Raw genomic sequence first — 10222 nt, 5'->3', positions numbered from 1 at the left:
GCATGTAGGCGCTGTCTCTCTCTCGCTGGCTGTAGCCCTGCCGTATCCCCTCCCCCTCTCTCCCAAACACCGAGCTTGTAAGGCTATCGGTTTTCGGTGAGCTGACCGCTTTCGCTAGTCAGATGGCTGACGTTGACTTAGGTTCTAGCTTCAAAGTTATGTGGAAAGCAAGTTACCCTCTGCTTCGTGCAGACTGACAGTTAAATGTTAGAGAAAAAACCGGAACATATCAGTTTGTCACAGCCGGGTCTTCGCTAACAGCCCTCAGTAAACGGGAGTCTAAGTAAAACATTAGACGAGCAAAACATACTAGCTACCTGACGTTACCCTTGCCGTTGGGTAGAAGACGTCGAAAAGAAAGCAGCCATGCCTAATCGCATCAGATAACGCGGCAACACAGTCGGTGGCTTAGTTTGTAGCGTACGGGGTACCGGTACAATTGGGGCAGTTGAATTAAGTTTCATGGTCAGTAATTAATTTGGCTATGCTAGGTGGTTAGCTCAAGAAGAACACCAGCTAGCCAACAAGCTAACACTTCGCACAGCTAATGCAAATGTCGCATAAACGGCAAGTTAAGCCAGAAGTTGCAAAAATGATTTTTTTTCCTCCCAGCCAAAACTACTTATCTGTCAGTTACGTTACTTTGACATCATCCCCGATCCAGCAATAAAAATCAGTTGTAGCAAGAACAAATTGTGATCAAAAATACATGTTGTCAGGTTAGCCTGTAAGCTAGTTCATGGTCGCCGCTCTTAGATTGCTAACCTAACCAGCGACTTGGTTCCACTGACTTGTCGACACTGCAAGTTAACGCAACCGCAAATAAACTCCCACACTATTCTGCTATAACACTAAACTACACCAGCAACAGAAAGTAATCCGCGTTGGCTCACTATTTGGAGACTAGACAAGGTTATTTAGTAGCTAACTGATTGCTATGTTAGCACAACAACCAACCCCCCTCATCACTACAGACTCTCTCCGGCTAGCCAGCTAACACCACTTTAACTTACCTCGGGGAACCGCCACCAGCAACAACTTGACCCACCAGTGGAAGGGATGTCAACCAACACGCCGCTACTCGTGCATTCACCCGGCGGTGAAAAAAAGCGAAGTTTTAAGAAGTGGCCGCAATTGGAAATGTGGAAAATCAAACTGGCCGTAGTGGCTACGTCGCTAACAACAGTGTGTGTGTGAAGCGGTGTTCCTTGAACATAGAGGTGTGTCTATTGGGAAGGGCGGGCTGGTCTCCTCCCAGTTTGAACCGGGATTGGTCAGCTCTACAGAATGAAAACAAATACAGTTAAGGCTGTGGGCCAGGCCTGTACCATACCTTTGGTTAAAGGCGTCTATGGTCATGCCAAGTGCAGGGTCATCAGCATGCCTTCCATGGCATTACGTGTACGGCACAATATACTGAATTCAACAGTTAAGCTCAGTAACTTGTCAGTTACAATGACTAACGTACACAGTTAGTGCATTTAGTAAGTATTTATTTGCACAGATATTTAGGCTTGTATATGTATTATTCTACAACTGATTCTGATATGACACCAAACATGTGTTGATAAAATAAGATATGGCTAGTAAGTGTACCTTAGAGCTAAATAATTTAATTGCACACACTGATCTCCAAGGCTGAGGACATATTTACATACTCACAATTAAAATACCTGTATAACCCTCCTACTTGCTGTTCTCTGCCTCATTGTTAAAACCACCCTGGAGTTTTTTCTAATACCGCTGATCTTATTATTAGACCTAGGACCTTGATTAGTGCTCCCAGAAAACTTTTTTTCTATTTTTCTTTGGCATCAGTAGAGATTGATTAAGGGAAAAAAAAGTGGCTTCTTTTCACGAAATCTCCTACAACAGCTAGGAAATCGATCCAGTACAGCTTTCATCAAATAATAATTCATGCTTTATTCATATTGGCCTTTGCAAACAAACACAGTTGAAGGGCCTCATAAGAGATTAATAAAATAGAACTGTAAAAAGGAAAAAATATTAGAAACAGATCAAAGTGGTTAATAATAATAACTACTTAGCAATATATTTATGTTATTCTAACAACAATACACATACAATTTTAATTTTTATATCTGAAGTAAAGATGGATACACTTTAGATAATGATAAGCTCAAGTTCTTTTTCTTAAACAGGTTTTTGTTGGACTATGAAAAAAATACATAAAGTAGATCTTAAAGTGTCAGTTAACAAAAATTTTAAAAGTTTTACTCATGGTGAAGAAGACATTTTATCCACAATGGTCCTGATTTGTAAAACAAACAAATTGCTGTGTCGATGAAGGTCATATAAACCCACCATTTTACTAGTAAAGTGTAATACAGCAGTTTAACATTTTTAATATTGCATCCTAAGTATTTCTTACCATCTTATAACCATGAAAGGGATAGAGGAATTAAGAAAATTCTATGCAATTCTATTTCTTTTCCCTTTGACAGTATTTTGTGTGATCTCACTTTAATGTGGGAATCTGAAACATCTCAAAATACACACTGGAATCATTTGTGTGATTCTATCTCTAAATGTCCAAAGGAAACGAATGAGGTGCTCCCTAATGTGACAGATAACTCCAGATGCAGGATCAGCAAAGGAGCATTTTCTGAAGAAATATGCTGAAAGTTGTCAAAATCACTCCTGTTGCCAGAGATGAGGCCTGATATGGAGCTGCAGTGGAAGAGAGATGAGGTCAGTGAGTTAAGTTTACAGTTAACACTGTGCACTTATTAACATTTAAACATTAAAAGCAAGATTATATAATTGAATATGGTAATATTTTACACATTTGCCTAACAAGTGAAAGATCACCAGTTTGACACTGGGAAGGGATACAAATCTCTTTGGGACTCCTTTAAGAAGGTAGAGAGGGGCGGATCAATCCAAATATTGATAGTATCGATTCCTACACTTGTATCGGTGTAAGGCTGACACTAGTGTGATAGGATCGATACTTTGTTTCTATCCTTCAAGTTCAGTATGCAGCCCACTGAACTGTTTTATGGAAATGAAAAAATGTACATCAAACATGCACTATGAAAAATTTTAAAATCTTTTTATGTTGACTCTCACACTTATTTTATTTAGAGCCTGTAGCACATTTAAACAACAGAAGTTGACCCAAAGTACTTCAGACACAGGAACATTTACATTTTCAATTAAATTTATTAAAAATGATGGAAATATTAAAAGTTGACCAACTCTTAATTAAATGTATAATTTGCATAGCCTGTAAAGCACTTTTGTCATCTTTGACTTGAGTGTGACCTACATGTTTTAATTTGCTAATATTTAGGCACCTGGCCAGGAGTGAATAATCCAGTGGCCCTGAAATAAGCCAATGCTCATTACTTTCCTGAAAATCAAAACCACTGTTGCAGGAAACCTAAAAGGTTAAAACTGACTTTTATTGTCATTAATATTGTCTTTTACATGTTAGCGAATAAATGTTTAAAAACAGAAGAGAGGTGAAGTCTTGTTTAAAATAAATTGTCTTACCACTTCCTGCGGTGTTATGGACAGCTGTAGTAGTTGTAGTTGTAACAGCTGGAGTTGCTGATGTACTTGCAGTATTGGTTGTGATACTGGTTGTAGTAGTTGTAGCTGTAACAGCTGGAGTTGCTGATGTACTTGCAGTATTGGTTGTACTAGTAGTTGTAGCTGTGGCTGTAGTAGCGGTTGTTACAGTAGTACTTGTTGTATTTGCTGCAGTTGTTGTGTTTACCACGGCTGTTGTGGTTGGAGCAGGAGTGGTGAGCACAAGGCTCACAGGTCCTGATTTGACTGTGTAGCTGCTGGTGAACACACTGCCAACCAGGGTGCTCTGACTCCTGGAGCTGGTACACAGATTTGGGCACGACAGAGAGGGCATGGTGGTAATGCACAGATTGACTGTGCACTGGACATACAGCTGTAAACACAAAAAGCTACACTCAGCAGTGTTCAGCTTAAAGTATTTCACACTATCGCCACATAGAGCACTACAACTGTTTACGAAGCATTAATACTGGAACAGTTCTAAAGCACAATCAAGACAAATGCTCAGAAAGACAGCCACCACACATGATGTGTGCAGTGGTCAGTATCTTTCCATAGCATGCTAGCATGATAGCACTTACTGATTAGCAAAATTAATTTCAAATCTGCAATTTGCTTTAGAGGTATTTGGTAACTAATCAACATATTGTTCAAACATTGAGCAGATGATGGTGCTAGATCAAACCAAGTCTCATGGAAATCAGTTTAAATGCTTCTGTTTGGCCCAGTGGGATAGAACCAGCTACACCACCATTTCATTTCTATTTTTTATTTATTTTTTATTTTTGCATCTGAGAATGTAATAAATTTAAAAAAGTGGAAAACAGCAGATGTGCAACTGAACAGGAGAAAAATTGTAGGGATTTCCCTAAAACTGGCTTCCAAACTAAAAATATCAACTTTATTTTAAAACATAAATAAGGTAAAACATACATAAAAATAAATCGTAATTTTAATTTAAATACAATGTTTTTTGAAAGCTTGTAAAAATCATTTTTCAAATGTTAGAACTGTTAATTAAGTAAACAGTTATTATGAGTTATTATGACTCCCGTGGCTACAACATGTTTGAAAAAAACTCACAGGGGCTTGCATCACTTTTAAGGAGCACCTCATTTGTCAACTTCCCACTCGACCATCACAAATTTGTTTGAAAACAAAACTGAGGGCAAAAATACAGTCTTAATAGGAATCATGAAAAACGTCATGCCACTATTGCTCTCAGATAAGTATTTGAACGGAAAACACCAGGGCTGTTTTAAATGTTTTTCTAGTACCGTTTTTGTGAAGGCCCCTTTTTAAAATTCAATTATCTAGAAAACTACTTGAGCTAGATCCTTTCACCTGACTTGAACTGTATTAAATAATATCATCCTCCTTGTGTCTGACAAGTTGTAAACAAAATATCACCCCCTGCGTACAAAACGGTGGTTTCTGCTGGAATACAAATCTGCTGCTGGAGATCAGACATCCAAATATTTAAGGGACTTCAAGCATCCTTCATGCTCTCCTAACTTGAGCTGCACTCCTAAGTATTCTTAAAGACAAAAATTGTGAAAAAAGCTAACTCAAGTAGTTTTTAGAAAATTGTCTAAAACAGCCTGTCCTACAGCCACAGTAATGCTGAAATTTTGCATAATGCCTTTTAAGAAATGTATTTTTAACATTGATTTGATGAATTGACATTGAATGACCCTGAATACTTTTTGTATTTTGCTGGTCAAAATTATTTCTTTCTCAGTTTCAACTTTTATTTGAAACAAGCCTTTGGTACACAGAAAGAGTACAGCAAAGTGACACTTATGCTTATAGGACTGTGCGATATGACAAAAATCCCATATCCCGATATAAGACATTTATCGTCCTGACAACGATATAAATCACAAAAATGTAATATTTTCTGTAAATTCTGTGACTCTCGGGCAACTCGACTTGCATTTAGTTTTTCTAGCTGGGCGTCCTTTACCTGGATTCGAGTGTTTTAACCGATGCATGAAACTATACATTTTTAGACATAAGTTGTAACGGCCACCATTTTCTTTCAAAGTTTGAGCCTAAGGTTTATTTTTTAGCACATGACGGCTCTTTTTTGCTTCTCATCCGTAAACTCTCTGCATACACTTTCACGTGATTCAGTTTATTTTGAAAAGTCTCAACAGGATCTTGAGCTTTATTGTGAAAGGTTTACGTGGAAAACAAACAAGCGGACAGCGGAGCCACGCGATAGTGACGTTTTTATATCGTCATCCGATATGTATCTTATATCGAACAGCCCTATATGCTTATGTGTGTGTTATATGACATCACTTACAGTTGTTCCATTGGTCTGTATTGTACTCAAATCAAGGCGGTAAACCCTGGAATTATTTTGGGTAGTAATAATCTCTAAGGTGTTGCTGGATGTCAAGCACCTGAAAGAGAGAAATGCGACTGCTATTTCAGTTTGTATGATATGCTTCATGTACTGAAAACAACATTTCTTTGAGAAGATTTTCTAAGAGCATCTGTCCTCTCCAAAGTGGTAACTTTGAAAAAATGACAGGACACAAGCTGAATGTTACTGACCCTTGTTTTAGAATAGGACGGCTTATTGCAAAGTCCTCAGTCTCAGATTCGATGCAGTCGTTTACTATCATCTCGGCTCGAACCACACTGCAATTGGACCTGACGTAGAGGTCCAGTTGTTTGATCCTGGATCCACTTTCCTCACTTACAGAGGCACTGTTACTGGAGTTGCTTCCTGTTCCCGAGTCAACAGCTCTACGCACTCTTTGTGGTGAGTTGACGTTAGAGCGAAACGTGGGATTTCTGGTGAAATTTGCCAGGGGCCCTGTTCCTGGGAGGTAAAATTCAATCCAAACACGAAACTCACCAAAGGTCTCTTTCTCTGTGGGCATCTCAATTAAAGCGTTTGGGCCCTTGACCTGGACTCCTGGGATGCGGCAGGCCAAAGGCAGGATAAGTAAGGGCTGGCGGCTAATCATAGAGTAGGGACGCACGGTTTTCAAGGTGTTGGTGTAAACCAGCTCTGGGCCAGAGTGCTGGGAAAAATTGAGAATGAGAAAATGAAAAAATCCAAACAAATAATCTATCACTGCAAAATATCTCATCGTTTGACAAATAATTTTTAATATAAGGCCAGAAAATCTATTTTGAATAAAAGGTTTCCAATAAGTTTCATCTTCTGTGTAACCAGATGACAGAGCTTCAGGTAAGGGAAATTCTTTTTTTTTCCATTTAAGAAAGACAGATAAGTTAAACTCTTGATCTACTGCAGGTGACTCTGTGAAACTGCTCGCTGGAAAGTTTATTTTAACACCTCAGTTTTTACAGGTAAATTCTTTTTCTTTTAGCTGAACAGAGGTCAAGTCCAGTAGGCAATATATATTAGGCTAGAGGACCTTTATGTGTGCTGAAAGAGCAATCTGCTGGGGGTTAAAGCTACGTTATGCTGGAATTGTTACTGAATGATATGACTGTTTAATGTCTTACATTTGATTCAGTCCAGATGGAGGTACAATCACGAGGCTACAGTCCTTAGGCTGCCTGTTTGAGCCTAAATCTCTTAACTGTAATAATGGAACTCTTCTTACAAGCTCAACTCAGAGTGAACATACTCAGAGCTGACTAAGCTAATTCAGCTAAGCTCTATTTCACTATTTTGATATTCATCAACTCATAGTTCATAGTTATTGATTCATTATTTAGTTAAAACTGCTTTCAAAGACACCTGAAATAGGTATATACAAGAAGAAAGGAAACCACATGGTGTCAGCAAAGACAAGAGTTTCAGTTTACGTTAAGCTGCTCTTTAAATACTGCTGTGATTCCCTTCTTGAATAAAAGCCTTTCATATCTCGAAAATAAAAGAAGAAAGCCACAGCTACCAAAAAAGTAAAGGAAGGCATAATTGCGTAGTATTTTACCACAGTCTTTGTGCCACAGCCGTCCAAGGAGATGGTTGCAGTCACATGTGTGTTGTTGTAGTTGACGGGGCAGGTGGGGCTGTTGAGCTGGAGTTCGGCAAGGTTGATGTTTGTGAGCGAGGTGATGGGGAGCACCAGAGTCATCTCTGTCTTCTCACACTTCAGTTCTGAACAGGAGCAGAAGGTTAATTATTGATAATAACTCACGCAACCACACTTATTACACTCGAAATCACCTGAATCTCACACACAAGACCTGAATTTATTACCTGTTCCAGCAGGTAATGTTCTGGTTTCCCCTGAAAAAGTTTGAGAAGGAACATGTAAGCAGTGAGTATTTTCAGAGAAAACCCTGCTGTGAAGAAAGAAGTTGTTTTGCCAGATATTTCTAAGGAAGCTCTTACTTTGGTATAGCCACACACATCTTGGCTCCGACTGTAAACTGAAAGGGTAAAACATGCAGATCAGACCGGTTCATCTGAAGCACATATATGCAAATGTATAAATACATGTTTAATAAACCATCAGCTGACCTCTTGGTATTTGCAGCAAAGCAGATGGGCAACAGATGAGTCAGGTTGTTTTCAGAGCGGATCCAGGCCATGGCCATAGTGGCCAGGGGGCCAACTGATGTGAAGCCAGTCCTGTAGAGGTCAGGGGGCCCAACCACGGCAAACTCTAAAACACTGTAAATATTGAGAGAACCTTGAATAATGTTTGATTCACCTAAAAATACTTCACACCTCTTGCAAAGCCACAGAGGCACACTCAAAAAAACTCTTCACCCTCAATAAACAGGAAGAAATATTTTTTTTCAGTAAAATGAAAGTGAAATATATAAAATTAAATGTAAGAAAATGCACTTGGTATAAATAGAATATATACCAACTGAATGAATTTCATTTGACCAAACCATTATATTAACATTTTACATTGTACTTATGTGACAAAATGACATGGAAAATATAAATGAAATCAAATGAGTTTAAATGAAATCATTCTATTTTATTTTAGTGTAAAGCACTTTGGTTTTACATGTACTATATAAAATGTGCTTACTTACATTGTGTAGCTGACACACACGCTACCGTTTTCAGTCCCCTGTTGTAATTTTTTAAAACAGAGGTCTGTTTTTCAATATGCAGACTGTCATGTAAAATACAGCAACATGTTTTACATGACATGGTTTTGTTTTTTTTGCATAACAAGTCAGCTTTATTTGTATAGCATGTTTAACCTCCTAAGACCCGAACTCTTCCATGACATGCATTTTTAATTTCTCTTTGATATTTGGGCATATTGGGACCCGATAAATGTAAAAACAAAGAATCACCAGATTTTTTTTTTTTACCCGATTTTTGTTCCTAAGAAAAATGAGAGCCACGTATGAGGATATTCGTTTAAAATTTTGATGGAATAGTGGCAGTATAATGTCCTTGTAAGTGGATATCAGGCCCTTGTAGAGCAAAATTGAGTATTTTGGTCTAGACAACCCAAAATGTGATGTCCACATATGTGGACGCCAGGTCCTAGGAGGTTAAAAGACATGAAGTGTCGGCCAAAGTGCTGAACAGAGGGGTAATGTAATCAAATAAAAGAAAGAATTCAAATAAATGAGGTAAAAAAAGAGTACAAAACATCCATATATATATATACACACAAGCAGACTCTTATATAATATGTACATGTACAAATAAGTATATTTGTACATGTACATATGCACATACCTATACATGCATATGCAGCAAAAATGCAGCAACAGAAACAGAAAATAAAAGAATAAACCATTTTGGGTTGTTCAAAAAGCAGTGGGAGGGATGGCAAAGGAAGAGCCACCAGGACTCACCTCTCCTCCTCCGACCTATAGTCAATGTTGATTTTCTCCTCCTGGTACGGCAGAACAAACAGTACAGAGTCATCTTTTGGGGTCCTGTCTATGGCCGCCGGTTCATCAGAGCACCTAAACTCTGACTCTTCCACTGGAAAGACAAAATTAAAAAGTTTATTACATTACGATATAAGTTATTATTAATCTTGCAACATTACTGTTTTCATTTTGGCAGATGATGAGAAAATGTGCAACACGCTCTACTGTTTATTGTTATTATTCTCTATACTTGAACCGAAATGTCATCTAGGCGATTGTCAGCCTCACCAGTTAGCGAGAGATGGACAGGGACAGAGCTGAGGGGCGGATCTGTGGCATGGTTTGCTCTGGGCGAAGGAATCAGGTCCTCCACCATCAGGTAAATAAAATACTGTCCTGCAGGTGCCTGTCCAGTGAAGGACAAAATGCATTTCTCCTGGTAAAAGAATGAAGCAATGTCAACAACAGAGATGAACAAGTTCCACAATGGTATGTGTGGGCAATGTTTGACTGTAAATGACATCAATACAAGGCAAAAAAACAAACAAACAACAACAACAAAAAAAAACCTGAGCGGTTAAACTTGTTCCAGTCTGTATGCAAATGATATTACACAATGGTACTTTTCACTAAGCAAATTATGGCTAAACCAAACAAGTTTTTACTTTGGAAACCGTTTCACTGATCAAGGACCAAAGAGAATTCAGTGACATTTCCAAATGATCTGGAATGTGATTTCTGGAAAGGCAGACTTCTGCTAGTACAGAGTGACCTGACGTCTTCAACACGCTTCAACCGTACAATAGCTTTGACATTATGGGCAATGAGAATCCCAGATTCTCATTGGTAGGAGGTGGTAGATTACTTTGGG

At 38.4% G+C, this 10222-nt stretch overlaps 2 protein-coding genes across 2 annotated transcripts in view; both read right to left on the bottom strand.

The window, feature by feature from the left end:
- LOC134626144 (paired amphipathic helix protein Sin3a-like) overlaps positions 1-1256 on the bottom strand; it is a 19421-nt gene extending 18165 nt beyond the window's left edge. The window contains exon 1 of the mRNA XM_063471689.1: positions 1014-1256. The gene's annotated coding sequence lies outside the window, so the exon portion shown is untranslated. The remainder of the gene's footprint in view (positions 1-1013) is intronic.
- Positions 1257-2531: 1275 nt separating this feature from the next.
- On the bottom strand, positions 2532-9877 carry LOC134626149 (mucin-5AC-like). The gene is made up of 10 exons (XM_063471702.1): positions 9640-9877; positions 9331-9463; positions 8018-8170; positions 7889-7926; positions 7754-7783; positions 7485-7651; positions 6124-6599; positions 5870-5969; positions 3520-3931; positions 2532-2691 (listed from the first exon to the last, which is right to left on the bottom strand). Exons 1-10 carry the CDS (start codon positions 9872-9874, stop codon positions 2609-2611), a joined length of 1827 nt encoding a protein of 608 aa, XP_063327772.1. The 5' UTR covers positions 9875-9877; the 3' UTR covers positions 2532-2608.
- Between the last annotated feature and the right edge of the window lie 345 nt (positions 9878-10222).

This window comes from Pelmatolapia mariae, linkage group LG1, assembly GCF_036321145.2.
Source record: "Pelmatolapia mariae isolate MD_Pm_ZW linkage group LG1, Pm_UMD_F_2, whole genome shotgun sequence".
NCBI lineage: Eukaryota > Metazoa > Chordata > Actinopteri > Cichliformes > Cichlidae > Pelmatolapia > Pelmatolapia mariae.
This window is presented reverse-complemented; position numbering and strand designations above follow the sequence as displayed.

What these genes read in the sequence shown, in the direction of transcription:
- LOC134626149 (XM_063471702.1), bottom strand. Translation starts at nt 9,874, where the DNA reads ATGTCATTTACAGTCAAACATTGCCCACACATACCATTGTGGAACTTG. An exon ending in TGTCCATCTCTCGCTAACTG is followed by an intron (nt 9,464 to 9,639) that starts GTGAGGCTGACA and finishes TTGTCTTTCCAG; the next exon opens with TGGAAGAGTCAGAGTTTAGG. An exon ending in CGTCCTATTCTAAAACAAGG is followed by an intron (nt 5,970 to 6,123) that starts GTCAGTAACATT and finishes TCTCTCTTTCAG; the next exon opens with GTGCTTGACATCCAGCAACA.